This window comes from Triturus cristatus, chromosome 1_1 (assembly GCF_964204655.1).
Source record: "Triturus cristatus chromosome 1_1, aTriCri1.1, whole genome shotgun sequence".
NCBI classification, from domain to species: domain Eukaryota; kingdom Metazoa; phylum Chordata; class Amphibia; order Caudata; family Salamandridae; genus Triturus; species Triturus cristatus.
Window position 1 is genome coordinate 853,401,467 of NC_140579.1, and position 22,120 is coordinate 853,423,586.

At 49.0% G+C, this 22,120-nt stretch overlaps 1 protein-coding gene across 8 annotated transcripts in view; it reads left to right on the forward strand.

Annotated features, from left to right (window-relative positions):
- FOXP4 (forkhead box P4) overlaps window positions 1-22,120 on the forward strand; it is a 973,797-nt gene that overhangs the window by 915,611 nt on the left and 36,066 nt on the right. For all 8 annotated transcript variants that reach the window (XM_085650470.1, XM_085650461.1, XM_085650455.1 and 5 more), the window contains one exon: window positions 5,671-5,737. In XM_085650470.1, coding sequence (XP_085506596.1) covers window positions 5,671-5,737 — 67 coding nt within the window. The remainder of the gene's footprint in view (window positions 1-5,670; window positions 5,738-22,120) is intronic.

Below are 22,120 nucleotides of genomic sequence, written 5' to 3' on the forward strand. Positions count from 1 at the left end.
CTCTGCCGGTTTCTTTTAGGCCATTTCCACTCTTATACTAGGAGGGCAGCGACTGCCACACGTCCTGAGACACAATGCCGAAGCCCTGGGTGATTCTTAAAACATTGGTTCAATAATCTGAACCTTATAATGAGTGGTCAGCATTGCCAATTTGTCGCCCAAGCTCATTGATTGTACCAGCAATGAGAGATTTCTTTAAAGAAGAATTCTTCAAATTGAAGTCAGTCTGTGATCATCGAACATCTTTGTGCAGTGCGACTGCCTTGGGCTGTCTAAATCATGTTTAATATGGTGCTTATAATGTTTTGAGAAGCTCCAAAGTGGTCGTTCAGTTGTGTGAATGGGTATACCGGGAGCTTGTGTGTGTTATGGGATGAAATCACGCGTGCATGGACTGTAGAGGGGATTTGTTGTGTTTACGATCAATACTGCTCAGTTATGGATTGCAGGGGTAGGGGTTGTATGGTGTGTACTTACCAGCGTTGTAAAGCCTGTCGAGTAAATATCATGGGGTAAAAATGAGGAGTAAGTGTTACATACCCTAGAAGGATCTACTGCTGTGCCTGTCCTTATCCAAGGTAGACTGGACGACTAAGCAAATCCTTAGAAGGATGGAGGCCTATTGGAAAACGAGGCAGCATCTGTGAGGCCTGCACAAATAACATGACTACATTTGTCCTTCACTGGGAACTAAACACCCAATTGTAGCGCCTGACTCTCAGAGGGTAGCGTTGCGGAGCAGTCTGAGGCTTACTCAAGGGAGGTGGTGTGGGCTAGTAATCGCCATTTGCAGGTGCACAAAAATAACACTCAATAATTGATTGTCCAGTCTGTACTTTGCTTTATAAAAGTAAGAGTGCATTTATTAAACACACACACCACTCAATACTATGCACCAATTTACAAATATACATAAGCGGTTGTGACATTGCATAACATCTCCACCCCTCCCTCGGGGGTGGGGGGGATGGGGTCTAGTACCACCACTCCTATGTGTGCACATCATCTTGCCCCAATGCAGTTAGTTGAACGTAACCTGGAGCGAGGACCCTGCGCACTGGCACCATCCCAGTGGCGACCCACCCCATTATCTCAACAAGCATCTAAAATAGGTAACCCTGCCTTGGTGACACACCACCCTGACTGAGCATTTCCTACTGACCATGAAGTATACACCTCTACATCTTAAGGGCTATCAGTCTGGGTTCTTCACCTAAGCGCAGCAGCAAGAATACATGTTTAAGCATCAATTAGAATTACAGTACTCATCACATTTGTGGATCATTAGAATGCATTGCAATTACAGCCCCTAAAGTCATCACAGATGAAGTCACAGGATTACGTATATACAGCCAGACACCATAGTAGGAGTGTCTGGCAACATAACCTCACTTTGCTTATGCCCACTTTGCTTATGACACCACCTTACACAAGTACTTCACATTACACAGGTGACTTTCAGTCCCTCTAAAAGAAATAACCGTTAATAAATGCATTTCTGGTGCAATTACACCTCTTCACCTTCAGGGGATGTCCTTCTCCGGACATCCCCAACTCAGCCCTTCACTCCGTAATGCACTTTTCAATACACACTCAGCTGTACAACAAAAGTTCCAGCCTAGAGGTGTATAAAGGCTGACTGAGCCCTTGAGGGGTAATTCTTTCCAAGTCCCCTTGTGACTTAGGAAGGGACTCCTCTTCGTGCTGGGGGGGAGACTGTGCTTCTCCAGCAGCTCCTCCAGAACCTTTTCACAATTGAGGGCGACCCCCCTTCTCTGGGGGGCCACCAGGCACAAAAACGATGCATTCCCCATACCTAGCAAGGCATTATGGGGCGCTTCAGCTCCTTTTCCTGCATAATAGATGAGCGGCTCTCCCGCTGTGCCAGGGAGAGCCGCGCTGGTGAGGCTGGCGGCTGCGCCACGTTCCCGGGCTTCGGTGGGGGTCTTGACTTCGGGGCCCGAGGATGGGGTCCCGGGCCCCTGGACTCCTTTGGGGCGGCGCTACGGCGCTCCCCTTCACTCTGCCACTTTGGGGCCCGGCGATGGGGTCCCGAGCCCCTCCACCTCTTGTCCGACGGCTCTTGGTCAGCAGGGGCCAGGGTGGGCTCCTGGCCCCCCCGTGGTGGGATATCTTCAAGGGGAGCGCGACGGCACTCCCCGACTTTGCTTCGGGGCCCGGGATGCGGTCCCGGGCTCCTCGGGCACATTTTCGCAGGGGGCCGTTGGCGCTCCCCCTGACCTCCTGTTCAGTGGGGGCCAGGGTGGGCTCCTGGCACCCCGCGGGGAACCTTCCTGGGGTGCGCTACGGCGCATCCTGACTTTACTTCTCCTGGGGGCAGCCCCCGGGCCCTGGGTCAGGGCCCGGGGGCATCTCTGAGACCGGCGGCGGAACCCCACGTGCTTCATTGTCAGTCTTCTTAGGGGTCAAAGGTCGCCTACCTTCCTGGGGCCATATCTCAGCCCCTGGGGGTCTGATCTGCCCCATGTTTGCGTCTTCTTGCTCCTGGTGGTGCCCCCCAGCCACTGGTAGCACTCTCCTTCGCCCTCCTGGTCTCCAAGAGGGTGGATTCTGCAGGGAGCGGTCTTCACTGGCTCCCTGTGCCAGCCTTTCACCTGGCTCTCCTCCTGGGCCTCTCTTCTCCCTGCGCAGAGGCCCCTGCTTCTGCGCACCGGTCCTGGGCTCTTCTTCTGGCACTGTTAGGGCCCTGGGGGGCAGTCAGGGGGTTCCTCCTTCCAATTGCCCATTGCCAGGCTCCAGCACCTTCCGCCTCAGCAGACCACACCCCAGAGAGAGCTTCTCTTCCTGTGCAAGCACTTTTTAAAAGTTGAGTAGGGGGCTGGCAGGAAGTCTCTGTTTTTCCTATCAAACAGCGACACATCACTTCACTGCCCCTCCTCCCTCCTTCCTGCCCAGCCTCTGGGTTTGTTCAAAATGGCGTCGTCCAGGGTCTCTTGCCACATGGTCTCTGAAAAAGCTTCCCCCCTCACTGCCTTCCCTCCTTGGTGCAGCCTGGTGCCTGGCACCCAGTGATAGCTGCTGATGGATGAGCCTGTAGCCCCACCCATCTACTCTTCGTGGAGAGGAGGCCTTAGCTTGTGGAAGAAAGGTTATCAATCCATCCAGCTGAGGTCAACCCTCAGCCAGGCCCTGGTTATGACTGACTCAGAGAAATGTGACATTTCCGGATGACCCAAAAGCTGTACAAATATGACTTTGGACTCTGCAGAATACTCCTTTTCACCTCCGTTACAGTGGACTTTAGTGCGTGTCTGGAATCTGTAGGCCTTTTGAAAGTTACTCTCCCATGGGTTCCACATCCCCATAGGGGAATAATGAAGTGAAAAACAGTAAAACACACTGACTTTCCCTGGCATGTTTCTTTCCAGTGTATAAAGCCTATGCCATGGAACTACCCAATTCTGCATAAGTCCTGCCACACCATTCCCTCTGTAGCTGCTCCTAGACTGCGCACGCCAGGAATCTCCCGTGCGCAGCCCCTACACATGTGCACATGCATGTACACATGTGTCTGCATGTAACCAGCCCGGTGTCCCTTACTCCAGCTGCTGCGCAGTGGCCTGGTCAAGCCAGGGGGACACCAGTAAAATCCCCAGCAGTCTCTTACATCCTGAGTTCACTGTGGGTGAGTCCCAACTTATGAGGCTCCCCCACAGTAAAAGCTCAACAAGTAGATGCTCAAAAAGCGAAAAATCCAGGCGGCCCATAGTGTCAGAACCACCTTCTAACAAGGCTGTTTTCAGCCCTTCAGGCCAATTTAAAATGATGGTGCAGGGCCCTTTCTTTACACTGTCTGCAGCTGCTGTTAACCCTCATGTGGGCGCATGCACAGTTCCCATTCCACTGAGCAGGTTTTGTGAGGGGCTCACTTGCCTTGGCTGCGGATGAACACGGCTGTGGAGCTCTGGTTGCACAAGTTGGTGCACAAGCTTAAGTGTGTACAGGTGTGCATGTTTCAAACAGGTGCATCTTGCCTGTGTAGCTCCTCACTGCTCCAAAACATAGCGCCGACCCTGGGTTTCAGGCTGAGAGAACATTCAGCTGGCAATGGGGTGACAGCATCTGCTGCTTGGAAGCTCTGAAACGTTGCAGAGTGCAGTATCTGGATTAAACGTGCACCCCTGCTCTGTCGCAAAACTGAGGCGGATTATGTGGTTAGGCAGGATAAGGTGTACGACTGGGCGAAACAATAGTGCCTGATCCAACTGCCTTCCCGTCCCCACCTGTTATAATTTGTTATCTAGTACACCAGGCCACCCGTCTGCCATTTCGAACTGTTGTAAATGAGAGGTGTTACTGTTGCCTAATTGAAAGGCACTCAGTTTCCAGTCCTCTCAGTATAAAGATTGACTTCGCATTATCTAGATTCAACTGTGACCTCCAATCAAAGCCGATATCATGGGAGACTGTTTCCCTAAGTCATCTTGGGTTGAGTATGGTATTTTTAGGTCTCTCTGAACGTTTATTTTTTTGTTCGCCCTGCAGATAGAATCACTGCCATGGGTTATGGCTAGGGAGGCGGTGATTTGGAGGCCTGGGCAGTGCTGGTGCCCCTCCTGGAGATAGTCTACTGGATTATTTTACCCACCTCTCATGCTCCACAAACCCAAACCTTCTGCAGGTGTGCTTTTCAAGACTTCACAAGATTTTCGATGGATTTTCTGCATTAGGGCTTCAAGAACAGACAGGGAGCCAGCTTGCTTCTCATAGAACTGCCGCCCTAGCAGGATACGTGTAGGTCTTACAATATTTCATTAGTATCCAATGCGATTTGCATGCAAAGCGTATGGCTTTTTAGCAAATACTTGAAACATTGTGCTGTAATATGCAAAGTTTGGCCTTATTTTTTTTCTAAAATTGTCTTCGTAGTAAAACCAAAAGCACCCAAATATCTTATCGCTGGCTGCAGTGTGGGAATGGTTTCGATCTTTTTTTTTGCCACGGCTGCTTTTGATTCAGAGTCGTGCACTTTGCTTACTGCAGAGGATCCAGTGGTTGCACTGGGCCATACACAAACGGGGGGGAGCGGGTGCATGATTTCTATCTTTTTGTGGCCTATGAGTAGGGTGTAGGGACGGGCTGAGGCGCACCACCGCTACCGCGCTCAGCCCCTGGACATGTGCACATCCCAATTAGAGCGCCTCCGAACAGCACGTTCTTCAGCGAGGAACCAAGATGTGGTGGTGCAACACAGTAGCAGATGGAAAGTGAGCTTGGGAAAGAGAGGGGCGGAGTAAGTGCGGGAGGAGAGTATGGATACAGCTGCCTGTCTCGCCATTGGCTGGAGAGGCTCGAGACTTGCTGAAAAAAAGTGTGTAAATTATCTGCTAAACTCTGTCAGACAGTGGTAAATGAGCACAAGCAGGGAAAGTCGTTTCCCAAGGGTCACAGAACACTGTCATTTTAATCCAGATCCGCCCAGTCCCCATTCAAAAGGTAACTGGGGATGCGCATTAGGAGATGGGTGGATGGAGAGAATGCACGGTGGATCTGTTGTAGGGATCGATGTCTAGAGGATGAGTGAAATGATAGGTAGTGGAGTGAGGGCTGTATAGAAGTTCAGGTGCACAGTGTATGAGTGACTGACAGTACAAGTGTTCGCCCCGGATTTGAGGCAGTTTGTGTAATGAAATATTTCTTTCTTTGCAGGAGTCCAACTCTAGTGAAAAACATGATCTCGGGCCTGGGGTATGGAGTGTTAAACGCCAGTTACCAGGTACGAGTGTCTCCGGAGTGGCCAATCATAAGTAAACCCAGAGTGACAGCCCTTTAATGGAAAGTGAAGATTTTGGGGGCTAAATATCCGGTGGCCCAGTACCAGCTATTTAGACTGCCTACAGCTCTCCTGTCATCATCAATAGCTACTCTGCAACTCGCATCAGTCGGTGCCCCATTCATCCCCTTCCAGTATCATCAGTCAGTGCACCCTCCATTCCTTTCCAGCGCCATAGTCAAGGCCCCACTGACCCCTCCATGACAATCAGTAGGTATTTCCTCTCCCCATTGGCAGCACCAACCCACATTACACTCTGCAGTGTTACTCAACACTGTGGATTAGCTTGGGTTGGCTTGTGGGCACAAGCCAACACATCCATAAGGGCAAAGCCAAACTATGAGCTGAGCCATCAAAAGGATTGTCGTGTAAACAACATATGCCGATTTCATCAATATTTGTGAGCATTTCAAATTCGTATACTATATTTCTGCATTGAGAGACATTTATTAAAATCTTCTAATACGTTTAAAAAGAATTTCACCCCACGCCATGGGCTGACAATACTACAGTTAGTGATGAGGCACATAAATTAACATTTTTGGCATATAAGAAATGCCATTGTTATTCTATGGCATATGAATAAGGGTTTTGTCATTTTACTCTCTGAACACTGAACACTACTAGGTGTTCCCAAATTTGTCATTCAAGGAAAAAGAGATACAGTGAAGTTGATTTGCCTAGGATCACATAATTTGATCAAATAAGTAGCCTGGTTGAAAGCCCATATTTCCAGGTTACATACTGAACAATAACTCCTCTTGTCTCCATTTTACACAAAAAAGTGCTTTGTGCTCCATTGCCTGTCAAGAGATAAATCAGTGCACTGTTGTTACTCAAACCAAATTTGTGAAATAGAGGTATTGTGTGTTAAATCAATCTGACATAGAAGAAACATTTCTAGGTACTACTTAGGAAAATTGGGTGAGGACGGGGGCAACAGATGAAATATTAGAACATATAAAACAATGCAGCAAAGTACTCATATTACAAATTCACCTGCTATTTTCTATATTATGTAGATTAGTGTAAGTAACGCAGAGCACTTTATTCATATGTTAATATGTCTGTGGCTTCTACTGACTTAACCAACTAAATTGTGTCAGGTGAAGCCTAGAGGTGCGCAAACCGGTAACGTCATTGGAAGAGACGAGCCATCAAAAGATTTGGCATGAAATGATACCGCAAAATTAGGTTACTTCATAAACCCTTTTTTTAACTTCAGTCCACCAGATTGCACAACTGCACTGACACCTGTTAAAAGTAATAGTTTGTAAACATGAACTTCTCCCTTCCTTCCAGTGCCATGACTATGCTGTCATGAACAAACCAAAAGATGTCACTTTGGTAGGTGCACTGTACATTAGACCAGCACTGTTGCATGTGAAGCAATATTATGTATTCAACCATATATAGGCAAAGGTTTTGTATTGCACACATCATGAACTGAATATTTGCAGAATGTGTTGCTGTAGATCACATGCTGCTAACACTTGTGCCATTCAGCTTTGGGTGCAGAGTTGGAAGTTGTTTTTAATCAAAGAAAAGATTTTCATACATGGACTCCACCATGGGCTTTTTTCCACCACTGGGTTCAGCTGTCACTTTGAGTGCTTTGGTACCGTTGCGCTATGGAGGAGCTGAAAATGTTGACATTGCCAACTTCCAACATGCTGAATATGTCTGAAAAGCCTGAGACCAGGTCATATGAGAATGAGGAGGTAGGGTAGGGAGAACACACCATTTAAATTCTTCCCTAATTTAGTAGTAAGTTCCCATGGTCAGTTCAACATTGGGTTTGTAACCTCTGCCTTCTGAGGGTCGATGGCGAGTCCTCTTGCCATGCTTGGCCTTCTGGTGCAAAAATATCAATTGGTCCTGAAGGGATAGATGGTGGCCACGGTATTCTTGAGCCACTTCCGGAAATGGCATCAAAAGATGTTGATGAAACATAGTCTGATGGCAAAAAGGGTGGGCCATCCTGTAGTCTAGAAACCAAGGAGGAGCAGTGTCCAGAATACATCTCTTTGAATGACTCAGACTTTGGAGACAATTCTTCTCCAGGACCCTGATTGAAACCCTCCAAAAAAGTATTGATAGTAAGTCCCACCCACTGTTGCCGTAGCCCCTCAGCCATGAAAGGCATCCTCCTATGCCAAAGCCCTTTGGCCCCAAAAGGCATTGTCTGCGCCAGAGATACCTCACACTCTACAGTGCTAACAGTGACATTGAGATCCCTCTCTTCCTGCTTCTGAACTGAAACAGACTTCAAAGCAGACCTCAACACCAGTCTTGGCCTCAGAGCTAGCCTCCTCTTCATTATGACAATAGCCTCCTCCAACTGAGCAACCACACACATAGAAAGGCAAACTCAGCAGAGCTTTAGGCTTATCTGATAGCTAGAAAGAAAAATTATAGAGAAACCACCCCACCACCCACACGATCACATTTTATGTTCACCACCCTCAACTCTGTCTATATAGAAAGATTCAGATCAGGACCCATACGTAGACCAGCCAGACCCATATAAGAACCCAACATCTGCAGTTGATGGAGAGTACTGTTGGCATGACTACAAGGTCGACCCTCCAGATGGCCTGTCATTAAATCCCTGCCAGGTAACACAAATGTATGCCTCATGTTCATCCAATGAGTGCCAGGCAACCACATGGTCAAGCTTCATGTGGTAGAAGAGGCGGATCACTCCTTCGCAGAGACGCTCTCAAAGATGGAAGATCCGTTAAGTTCTTGCGAATGGTAATGAGCATGTGCAAATGCACTATAGAGAATTATAAGGAACCAATCAAGGCACAGTTGGTTACTCCAAGGGTGGAGAAAAAATATAAAGTAGCTCCACAAGACCCCATCTTCATTCGCAGACATGTTCCACCTGATTCTCTTATGGCCAACACTAAAAGAAAGAATTTAGGCAGGTAGCAAAGACAACCTTCCACCGGATAACGAGAGCAAGAAAACTGAGAACACGGGCAAATGGGTAGTTGTAGTGTTGACATGCAGTGACAAATTGACAGCGCCATTGGCCTGCTCTTCAGAATACAACAGGTATCAGAGGGAGCAAATCTAGCACTTTCTCAACACTTACAAAAAGTTAGAGAACAAGATTTTCTAGGAGGACAAAATAATCTCAAACTCAAATATCATATGTGGCCTTGAAGCTGTTGACCCTGCTTCCTGGGAAACTAACACAAGTATCGTACTTCAGCAACATACATGGCTTAAAGTGTCTGGCTTCTGACCAAGTGCAACGGCACCTCATCGGCTTGTCCTTCGATAGTGAATACCTTTGGGCCACAAATTGATTCCATGCTTCAAAATATCTAGGACACTAACAAAGCAAAATTCATGGGGGCTCTTCAGGAAAAAAAGCCACCTGAGTTGGGGTTATGCCACCAACAAGTGCTTGCTGCAGCTAAAACAGCAGTCACTTCTCACCGGCTGCAGTACCAGTCAGAAGTCCTTTCAGGAACGTCATATGTCCAAGACATAGTCCTTAGGTAAATTCCTGGGGAACAACCACAAGGAGGACAGAGCTTGTTAGGGGACAAATCAGTACATTACTTTCCCAGTGAAAGGATATAGCCTCAGATCAGTGGTTGCTCTACGCTGTTGCCCATGCATGGCTACTGCATGAATTACCACCATGCCAGCACAGCATCAACTAAGAACATCTACAGTGGCTGCTAGAACTGCAGGTACTACTTCAAAAGGGAGCTATAGAACCAGTTCCCTCACACCTGCAAGCACATGGAATCTATTCCCTGTACTTTATGTCCAAGAAAGATGGTAATTTACAGCCAATACTCGACCTCCGACCACCAAACCAGTACATCGTTTCAGAGCACCTAAAGAGGAGAGCTCTCCAAGTTGTCATTCTGCTGCTCTGTGCCGGAGACTGTATGACGATCTTAAATCTCAAGGATTCCTGTTTCCATGTCCCTATCCACTCAGCTCAACAACAATACCCGAGGTTTGTGGTAAGTGGAGTTCATTACCAATTCAAACTCCTATCCTTTGGTATCACCATAGCACTTCAAGTGTTTACCAAATGCCTGGTAGTAGTGGCAGCACATCTTGCGAGCGACATCATTAATGTATTTCCATACCTGGATGACTGGCTAGTAAATCGCAGCAGCCGAGTGCAATGTCTCTCTCGCATTCAACAAGAAATCACACTCCTCTACACATTGGGGTTCACCATCAGTGCCAAAAAATCTCACCTTTGCCCCAAACAAACCCAACTGTTTTTGAGTCATCCTCAGCACAGTGACCGCAAAGCGTATCCCAGCAACATAGGAGTGATGGCATTTCAGAGGATGCTTCCCCTTTATCAGACGTTACGTTCTCTGGCAGTAAGCATGATAATTTAGCTGTTTGGAATAATGGCATCTTGCTGTAGGCCCAAATGCCTATTTGCACATGTGTCCACTGCAAGAGTGCCTTGCAGGACAATGGTCGCAACAAACTGGGAAGTAGGAAGATCTAGTGTTGATAGAGTCCAATGTTCAGCACCAACAGCAATAGAGAAACAACAAAAACCTGGCACTGAGCAGGTTGTTCCTCAAACCTCAACTTCAAGTGACAATCAAAACAGGCATCTCCCTCATGGGGCGGGCACCACACATTGGCCAGCTCACAATCTAGGGCCAATTGTCTCCCCCACAACAACAGAGACACATCGGTGTACTGGAATTGATGGCATTTTTGTCAGTGGCGGTTGGTGACATTTTAAAGTGGTGCGGCGTAACAATATTGTCATACTGCACTGTGGCGAGCGAGCGAGCGTGAATAATCTACGTGGGGTTTAGGGGGTTCTCCCCCCAAGAAAATTTTGAAAAAAAGAGTGGTGCATTTTCAAGCAAATTTGAGGAAGCAGGAATGTTAATAAAGCAATTAGTGCTAGGCCTAATAAACATAGATCGGTCACTGCACCTCCCCTCACTTCACCCAGCTTTGCTCTTGTACCTTCACCCAGCTCCACAGAGACCCATGCTCACTCACAGGTGTACACACAACTCTCTACTGGGGATTGCCAAGTAGACAGACAAATAAACAGCTAACAAGCAGACACATCTCAGTCTTGAAACTGTACAGCAGAGACACCCAAACGATCTTATAATAGGAATTATAATGCAGACAACTAGTCAGACACTCAGCCTCCTCCCCCTTCCATCTCACTCCTTCCTCTCCTCTTTGTTAGTGTACCCCCCTTTTTCTGCCTCTTATTTCCCCTCTCACACCTGCCCTTGGAATGCATGTTCCACCTGCCTTCCCTATGCCTGCTGCAACGGGGCAGTGCCAGCTCTCTGCCATCCCTTGACCTCCCACTTCCTTCGCAGGCATCACGGGTTTTCCCTGAATGTCTTTGCCACCCCTTCCCTGCAGGGGCCTGTTGCTTTATGGCCGCAGTGATTTGAATTTGCTTAAATATTTAACTGTCCTGCCTGCGCATATTTCGTAATTATGTTTTTGAACTTACTCAGGCAGTTTGTCCACATCTGGGAATATTTACTGCCGGGCTTTATGATTATTATTTTAATTAATTTCCAATTTCTTGATGTTAATTAACACGTTAACACAATGTATAGCAACAGATTAAAAAGCGTATGTAAATGTAACATCATTAGCAAGGCATGCTCGTTCATCTAGGTCAGTACCAATGTGTGCTGCCGTCAGTATTCACAGAGCTTTATGTGCGCAATTAACTGTCAACATTTAACGTTTGTGCTTTTGCCATGAACTGGGGGCCTGAGAAGCAAGTATCAAACACACACACACACACACACACACACACACACACACACACACACACACACACACTTTACTACTTCCCCCCTCCCTCTTTCATACCCATCATAGTCTTCACTCTCACACATGGTCTTTCTAACACAAACCTGCTCTCTCACACACGCGCGCGCACACACCTTACCCTCTCCCCCTCCTACTCTCACACACACAAAACACTCTCTCTCTCTCACACACACATACTTAACTCTTACCCTCTCTTTCTAACCCATAAACACTTTCTCTCTGTCTTTCTCTATCTGTGAAAATTCATTTAACTGTTGTCAGCTCTGGCAGGACTTGCCCCACACCGGCACCAGCATCTGTTTACCAAGTAAATGGGAGAAGATGTCTTGCTAAATAAAGCTTTAATTCCCATTTGTGCTTTTAGAGATACAAATAAGGATGAATCTGAATACATGCAAAACGCACCCTTGAACCAACAGCAAGCCCATAAAAGGGCCTAATTTTGAGTTTCCTCTCAACGTCGGATTTAGGTATACGGATGTCGGCGGGCCGAAGTCTCTAACTCAGGCTTGGTATACCTGCATTTAAAATCTAAGTCATATTGTGAAAACTCTGTATTGAATTATACGAGGAAAGGAAAAGGTAGTGGAAGGTCAAAATATTTAAGCATTTATAAAACTCTTACAGTTCCAACATATAAGTTCATCTTCACCATTTTGAGAATTTTCAGAACTAATGCACAAGATGTCGTTTAATTTAGAATATTTAAAAACGAGTGCTGAAACTTTACAAATAAACTCCATATTTTGGAAACAAAGGGCATGAAAATGATCATACAAGTGAAAGTTGGAACTGTGAGGGTAATGTAACAAATATGCTTATAAGAACATTGCAAATTGCATAGCAATACATATAAAAGAACATGAGTAACTAAATGCATACTTGACTTAATAGCCAATACTGGAATCCTACTCACCCGCAAAGTACTTCAGCGCCTCGTCAAGGATAGTAGGCGCTCTATAAATATGAGGATAATGCAATCAATAGCTGTCGGAAAACGAGGCAGCATATGTGAGGCCTGCACAAATAACATGACTACATTTGTCCTTCACTGGGAACCAAACACCCAATTGTAGCACCTGACTCTCAGAGGGTAGCGTTGCGGAGCAGTCTGAGGCTTACTCAAGGGAAGTGGTGTGGGCTAGTAATCACCATTTGCGGGTGTGCAAAAATAACACTCAATAATTGATTGGCCAGTCTGTACTTTGCTTTATAAAAGTAAGAGTACATTTATTAAACACACGCACTACTCAATACTATGCACAAATTTACAAATATACATAAGCTGTTAGAATTACTTTGTGACATTGCATAACATCTCCACCCCTCCTGCAGGGTGGTGGGGTCTAGTACCACCACTCCCATGTCTGCACATCATCTTGCCCCTAATGCAGTTAGTTGACCATAACCTGGAGCGAGGGCACTGCGCACTGGCACCATCCCAGTGGCGACCCCCCCCCCAGTATCTCAACAAGCATTTAAATTAGGTAACCCTGTCTTGGTGACACATGACCCTGACTGCGCATTTCCTACTCATGAAGTATGCACCTCTACATCTTAAGGGCTAGCAGTCGGTGTTCTTCACCTAAACGCAGTAGCAAGAATACATGTTTAAGCATCACTTTAGAATGAGGGTACTCATCACCTTTGTGTATCATTAGAATGCATTGCAATTACAGCCCCTAAAGGCATCACAGATGAAATGACAGGATTACTGCCTATACAGCCCGACACCCTAGCAGGAATGTCTGGCAACATAACCACACTTTGCTTATGACATCACCTTACACCAGTAGTTCACATTACACATGTGACCTTCAGTCCCTCTAAAAGAAATAACAATAGTAAAACCATGTTCGAGGCATATGAGCTGCAGATTATACACTGTGCATAGATCGCCATCTGGTGTTGGGCCCGGATGTTTGCAGTTTGTTTTTCCTCTTGGAAAGTCTTTGGAAGTCACGAGGTTGGTGACTCCTCCTTTGGTTCGTATTGCGCATGGGCTTCGGCTCCATCCTCAGATTGTTTTTTTCCGCCATCGGGCTCGGATGTAATACTTCGCGCTCCGGTTCCGAACTTTTCCAGTTCAACGATCGACGCAAAAATCCTCGCTCATCGAGATCCTTCAGATAATAAATCATCTTAATCACCTTCTCTTCGGCACTTCTTCGATTCCGGTCGTCGACGGCGGCCTTCGGGCCTATTCCGGCTCCGGTCTCGGCTGATGGAAAGAACTCCCTTCAAGAAGTGCCCTCGATGTGGGTCCAAGTTTCCCCACACCGATCTTCATGAGGTGTGCAACCTCTGCCTCTCCCCTGAACACGAGTCCCGAGACTGTCCCGCCTGCAAGTCTTTTCGCTCTAAAAAGACTATTCGAGATCGACGGGCTAGACGCAACATGGCGCACTCCTCGACCTCCGCTCCAGTCGACATCTTCGGGGACGACGTCGAAGCTCCGGGACAGCAGAACATCGAAGAAGAGGACGACGACCTCGTCAGTGCTTCCGAGGCCGACGACTCAGATGTGGAGGACATCACCCCGGCGCAGAGGGTCGTGAGTACAATACCTCCTCCCACACCCACACCGATACCCAAAAAGGCTTCGGTCAAACCTTTGCCTTCAGGCCTAGGCAAGACCAAGGATACTGCTTCTCACACCCCACCTTTGGGCCCGGTAAAGAAGCCTATTAAGCCTTCCGGCAGCTCGGGCTCGAGCCAGCCTACCAGCAGTACCGAAAAACACCCTTCGGCACCGAAGAAAAAATCGGCCTCCACCTCCACACCGAACCCAGCACCAAAGCCTTTGGTGTCGAAACCTGCCCTTCCGGTGCCGACCAAACATCACAAGGCCCTCGGCACCGACACTCCCGTGCCGAAGCCTTCTTCGGCACCGACCAAAAAATCGGAGGTCCCAAAGAAGCACGGCTTAGACAAACCTAAAAAGCCGTCGGCCCCGAAAACTTCGGCGCCGACCGAACAACCAGTGTCGCAAGAACTTTTCACACCGGATCTTCTGCAAAAGACACTCACCAAGGATCCAAAAACTGGACATTTGACATTGTCTTCAAAAAAGAGACACTTGGACAAACCAGCTCCACCTCCAAAGAGGAAAGACACTGCTACCTCCCCTTTCAGAGTGCCTTCCCCACATCCTCCACCTCCTCCACCCTCCCCACCTCCACCTTCTCCACCCCTGCCTCATCGTTCCCCAACCTTGTCTCCTGTCCCAGATGATTTAGGAGACCCTTATTATGATCCAGCAGATGTGCCACAAGACCCCACCCCTACTGGATCTCCAGACCCATGGGACGACTATAACAATCCGGACATCCCAGATGTCCCACAGGTTGACCTTTACCCATCTAGGCCATCCCCACCTGAAGATTCGTTAGGTTTTCACCACCTACTACAAAGGGCGGCACACTACCACGGGGTGGAGTTACATACTGACCCAGTGGAGGAAGATTTTCTCCTAGACACCTTCGATAATGCACATAGGTCCACTGCCATTCTACCTATGTTAAAGGGAGTAATCAAACATGCACCGGAGGTTTTTAAAGACCCAGTCAGGGCCAGGGTCCTAAACCCCCGTATAGAGAAAAAATACAAAGCCGCCCCCACAGACCCTTCATACATTAAAGGCCCTGCACCATTGGATTCCCTAGTGGTATCTACAGCTAGGAAGCGCTCAAATTCTCAGGCGTCAGGCGAAGCACCACCACCTGACAAAGAGTCCAAGCTCCTAGACGCGTCAGGGAAGCGCACTGCGTCACAAGCCGCCAATATATGGCGTATTGCCAACACGCAAGCGCTATTGGCCAGATACGACAGGGCGCATTATACTCCGCAACCTTCCCGGAAAGCTGGAAACATGCCGAACTCAGCGCCCTCCTGAAGAAACCCACAGCTGACCCCACCGAACTCAAAAACTATCGCCCTATCTCACTCCTTCCATTCCCGGCCAAAGTCATCGAGAAAGCTGTCAACAACCAGCTCGCCGCATTCCTCGAAACCAACAAATCCCTCGACTCCTCACAGTCCGGCTTCCGAGCCAAGCACAGCACCGAAACCGCCCTCATCGCAGCAACAGACGACATTCGAACTCTACTGGACAATGGAGACACAGTCGCCCTCATCCTCCTCGACCTCTCCGCAGCCTTCGACACAGTCTGCCATAGCACCCTTCTACAGCGCCTCAAAAACATCGGAATCCAAGGAAAAACACTGGAATGGATCACCTCGTTCCTCTCCGGAAGAACCCAGAGAGTCCGCCTCCCACCATTCAAGTCAGAGGCCACTGAAGTCATCTGCGGCCTCCTCAAGGGTCCTCACTCAGTCCCACCCTCTTCAACGTTTACATGAGCCCCCTCGCGGCCATTGTACGTCAACACAACCTCATCATCATCTCCTACGCCGACGACACTCAACTGATCCTATCACTCACCAGAGACCCTAACACGGCCAAAACCAACCTACACGAAGGAATGAAAGAAGTAGCCGAATGGATGAAGCACAGCCGTCTGAAACTGAACTCAGACAAAACAGAAGTCCTCATCTTAGGTACCTCCCCCTCCGCCTGGGACGACTCTTGGTGGCCAGAGGCCCTTGGAATAGCACCCATCCCGACGGACCACGCACGGAATCTGGGCGTCATCCTGGACTCCTCACTCTCGATGAACAGACAAGTCAACGCCGTTTCTTCATCTTGCTTCAACATTCTTCGCATGCTCAAAAAAACATTTCGCTGGATCCCTACCGAAACTCTGGTCACGAGCCGACTGGACTACGGAAACACCCTCTACGCCGGCACCACCGCAAAACTCCAGAAAAAACTACAACGCATCCAGAACGCCTCAGCCAGGCTCATACTAGACATCCAGCGTAAAGAACACATCTCTGAAAAACCTCCACTGGCTCCCCGTCAATAAGAGGATCACTTTCCGGCTCCTAACCCACGCACACAAAGCACTCTACGAAATCGGACCCGAATGCCTCAACACACGACTATCCTTCTACACCCCCTCCCGCCAGCTACGATCCTCCAACCAAGCCCTTGCTAATGTACCTCGCATCAACAAAACCACCATGGGAGGTAGATCCTTCTCCTACCTAGCAGCTAAAACCTGGAACTCACTTCCCACTCACCTTCGCCTTACTCAGAACCACCTAGCATTCAGAAAGCAACTCAAAACGTGGATATTCGACAAGTAACTCCCCACCCTTCTACAAGCGCCTTGAGACCCTCTGGGTATGTAGCGCGCTATACAAATCTTTTGACTTGACTTGACTAACATGTCCCAGGAGTCCAAAACACCTTGGCAGATCTGCTCAGCAGACAAACGCAACAAATTCACGAATGGGAACTTCACCCACAGGTTCTTCACCCGTTCTTTCAGAAGTGGGGGGATCCACACATAGACCTATTCGCCACCCACGAAAACAAAAAATGCTCAAGCTTTGCCGGCAGATATCCACACCCATTGTCCAAAGGCAATGCGATATGGATGAACTGGTCAAACAAATTTGCATACGCTTTTCCACCTCTCCCACTAATTCCATTAGTGGTGCGAAAGCTACAACAGCATTCCCTAACACTGATCCTAGTAGCTCCAACATGGGCCAGACAACCGTGGTACACCACACTGCTGGAACTTTCGGTAGTACCACACCAAAAGCTACACCTCTCACCATGCCTCCTAACCCAGAACCATGGAGAGATCAGGCACCCGGACTCAGCTCAGCTCAACCTTGCGATCTGGCTCCTGAGGTCCTAGAATTCGGATACCTTAACCTTCCCCCTGATTGCATGAATATTATCAGGGAAGCTAGACGCCCTACTACTAGGGCATGCTATGCTGCAAAGTGGAAAAGATTTGTTGTTTACTGCCACAACAACACAATCAATCCTCTAAATGCGTCCATACAGCACATCATATGTTACTTGCTCCATCTACAAAGGTGTAACCTAGCATATACATCCATTCGGTTACACCTCGCAGCAATTGCTGCCTACTTACAGAACAGTCAGCACCTATCACTTTTCAGGGTGCCTGCCATCAAAGCTTTTATGGAAGGCCTCAAAAGAGTAATTCCACCCAGAGTACCACCCTCACCTGTCTGGAACTTGAATATAGTTCTCACAAGGCTAATGGAACCCCCTTTCGAACCATTACATAAATGTGAGCTGCAATTTCTCACATGGAAAACAGCATTCCTAGTGGCCATCACTTCCCTTAGAAGGGTTAGTGAAATACAAGCACTCACCATACAGGAACCTTTTCTTCAAATGCATCAGAACAAGGTTGTACTCCGCACCAACCCAAAATTTTCTACCCAAAGTCATTTCTCCCTTCCATCTAAACCAGTCGGTAGAATTACCAGTCTTTTTCTCACAACCTCAAACCATTGCGGAAAGGGCTTTACACACACTGGATGTTAAAAGGGCCTTACTTTACTACATCCAAAGAACACAACCTTTCAGAAAAACCAAACAGCTATTTGTCTCTTTCTCTCCACCACATAAAGGCAACCCTATTTCTAAATCAGGGATAGCTAGGTGGATTGTAAAATGCATACAGATTTGCTACCACAAAGCAAAACGAACGCTATCTGTTCCCCCTAAAGCCCACTCTACAAGGAAGATAGGGGCTTCTATTGCTTTTCTAGGAAACATACCACTAGATGACATCTGCAAAGCAGCGACATGGTCAACACCGCACACTTTCACAAAACATTACTGTGTAGATGTGCAAACCAAGCAACAAGCTAGTGTGGGCAAGGCTGTACTAAAAACACTGTTCCAAACAACTGCAACGGATGCCGGTGGTCGCCGCTAGGGTTGGGTACTGCTATATAGTCTATGCACAGTGTATAATCTGCAGCTCATATGCCTCGAACGGAATATGCTACTTACCAGTATGCATCTGTTCTTGGCATGTAGAGCTGCAGATCTATACATGCCCACCCGCCTCCCCGGCTACCTGTATCCGTTCCAGTCTATCTTATTTAGATACAACACACATGGGTTTCTTTACTGTTATTACTATGCTCCATCTTTCCCTGCTGGCGAAAAACAATCTGAGGATGGAGCCGAAGCCCATGCGCAATACCAACCAAAGGAGGAGTCCCCAACCAAAGACTTTCCAAGAGGAAAAACAAACTGCAAACATCCGGGCCCAACACCAGATGGCGATCTATGCACAGTGTATAGATCTGCAGCTCTACATGCCAAGAACAGATGCATACTGGTAGGGAGAATATTCCTTCTGATGCAATTACTCCACTTCATCTCCAGGGGATGCCCTTCTCCAGACATCCCCAACTCAGCCCTTTACTCCTGGATGCACTCTTCAAAAAAACCCTCAGCTGTAGAACAAAAGTTCTAGCCCAGAAGGTGTTAAATGCAGACTGAGCCCTTGAGGGACTCTTCTTTGTGCTGGAGGGGAGACTGCGCTTCTTCAGCAGCTCCCCCAGCACCTTTGCACATGTATGGTGGTGATCTCGCTCTCCTGGGGCCAACACAAGCCGTGAAAACGCTGTGTTTCCCTTGCAGGCTGGTCTTGGCCTGCAAGGCATTATGGGTTTTGCTGCATAATTGATGAGCGGCTCTCCCGCTGCTCCGGGAAGAGCCGCGATGTGGGCCTCCGGCCACTTCTTGGGCCTCGGTAGGGGGCCCGATATCACCCAGACCCCCAGGGGATTCATCGCAGCTCTGGGAACCCACCCCCGGCTGCTCCTGCTGGTGAGTGCTCTCGCTCTCTCTCTTCAGGGAGGTCCGGTCCCACCCGGACCTCCCGCAAGGCCACCGTGCAGGAGAGCAGCCTGGGGAGCCCACCCCCGGCTGCTTCGGCCGGCTCTCTGTGCGGCCCGCACCTCCGTGTGCGGCCGCAGGAGCCGGCACATTCATTCAGACATGGAGGTTCCCGTGGGTGCCTGCGGACCTCGGGGGAGAGCGACGGCACTCCCCCCCCCTCCCTCCAGCATCGGGGCCCGGAGATGGGGTCCCGGGCCCCCTCCGTTTCTTCGGGGCCTAGGGATTGGGTCCCGGACCCCCACCTCTTCTTCACAGCTTGCTCGCTGGGGGCCAGGGTAGGCTCCTGGCACCCCCGCCTTCCTCATCTTCACGGGGAGCGCGACGGGACCCCCCGACTTTACTTCTTCGGTGGATGTGGTCCTGGGCCCCTAAGTACATTTTCGCGGGGGCGCGACAGTGCTCCCCCGGCCCCCTGCTTCCACATCACAGGGGGCCAGGGTAGGCTCCTGGCCCCCTTCTGGGGCAACTTCACGGGGGGCACGATGGCGCCCCCGACTTTGCTTCCTCCTGGGGCAGCCCCCGGGACCTGACCCACCCCGGGGGCATCTCTGAGACCGGCAACGGAGCCCCACGCGCTTCGTCGTCTGTCTTCTTAAGGGTCAAACGTCGCCTACCTTACGGGGGCCATATCTCAGCCCCTGGGGGTCAGATCTGCCCCATTTTCACGTCTTCTTGATCCTGGTGGCGCCCCCCAGCCACTGGGAGCACTCTCCTTTGCCCTCCGGGTCGCCAAGAGGGTGCATTCTGCAGGGAGCGGTCTTCACTAGCTCACTGCACCAGCCTTTCACCTGGCTCTCCTCCTGGGCCTCTCTTCTCCCTGCGCAGAGGCCCCTGCTTTTGCGCACCGGTCCTGGGCTCTTCTTCTGGCGCTGTTAGGACCCTGGGGAGCAGTCAGGGGGTCTCTCCTTCCAACTGCTCATTGCCAGGCTCCAGCACCTTCCGCCTCAGCCGACCACACCCCAGAGAGAGCTTCTCTTCCTGTGCAGCACTTTTTAAAAGTTGAGTAGCGGGCTGGCAGGAAGACTCTGTTGGTCCCATCAAACAGCGACACATCACTTCCTTGCCCCTGCTCCCTCCTTCTGGTCCAGCCTCTGGGTTTGTTCAAGATGGTGTCATCCAGGGTCTCTTGCCACATGGTCTCTGAAGAAAAAAAAACATTCCCCCCTTGCTGCCTTCCCTCCTTAGTGCAGCCTGGTGCCTGGCACCCAGTGATAGCTGCTGATGGATGAGCCTGTAGCCCCACCCGTCTTCTCTTCGTGGAGAGGAGACCTTAGCTTGTGGAAGAAAGGTTATCAATCCATCCAGCTGAGGTCAGCCTTCAGCCAGGGTCTAGTTATGGCTGGCTCAGAGAAATATGACAGTTCTGTATGACACAAAAGCAGTACAAATATGACTTTGGACTCTGCAGAATACTTCTTTTCATATCCGCTTCAGTGGACTTTAGTGCGTGTCTGGAATCGGTAGGCCTTATGAAAGGTAATCTAGCACATGGGTTCCACATCCCCATAGGGGAATAATTGAGTTAAAAACACAGTAAAACACACTGCCTTTCCCTGGCATGTTCCTTCCCAGTGTATAAAGCCTATTCCATGTCACCACCCAATTCTGCACAAGTCCTGCCACACCCTTCATCTTGTAGCTGCTCCCGGACTGCACAAGCTAGGAATCTCTCCTGCACAGCCCCTACACGTGTGCACACGCATGTACACATGTGTTTGCATGTAACCAGCCCGGTGTCCCTTACTCCAGCTACTGCGCAGTGGTCTGGTCAAGCCATGGGGACAACAGTAAAATCCCCATGCAGTCTCTTACATCCTGAGTTCACTGTGGTTGAGTCCCAATTTATGAGGCTCCCCCACAGTAAAAGCTCAACAATTAGGTGCTCAAAAAGCGAAAAATCCGGGTGGCCCATAGTATCAGAACCCTCTTCTAACAATAGCTACCTAAACTAGAGATAGTATACATTCTGGAACTAGTTCCTTGCACCCCACCACTTTCTCAGGTGCAGTCTGACGCCTGGCACATTGTTTGAAGGTTGACTCCTGAGTTTACATAAGGTAGATCATTTAGGTTGAAGGACAGTCCAGTCACAACAGACGACAAATTGCTTCAGAGGTACCAGGCAACGAATTAATGCTTCTCGGTGTCGTCAGAAGTCGAAGTTCCCAAGTATCATATAAAATAATGGGGAAGCACGCTGGATCGTAATGCTGTTTAAAGAAACAGCACCCATCTCAGGGTTCAGAGCCCGCCTAGCCCTGTCACTGTCTGCTCGTCACCTCTGCTAGTTATAACTTATTCGCTCGTTTCCAATAATTAATCCAGCCATGATGGGCTGCTTGGCTAGCATCGCAGCGGGAGCGCAGCCACCGAATGACAGCGGCGTCCGACGACGACGGCGCCCTGGGTCACAAATTAATTCAACGATAGGTTTGAATGTTTATGCATCTGTTTCATTGTGAGAGAGCTCTTTCCGCTGCAAGATATAAGCCATCAGGCTTTTTAAAAGCTCTTAGTCTCAGATGTCATCTCTTCCTGAATGAAGACAGACCTTTATTCCCCATAAATGCTAACAGTACAATCTACAGTTGAAAGTGAGCTGTTACCAGCAGTCGCGGCTTCGATGATTCGCGGGAGGGAAGGGGGGGGGGGTTGTGCTGGGGGGGGGCTGGATTCGCGCAAGG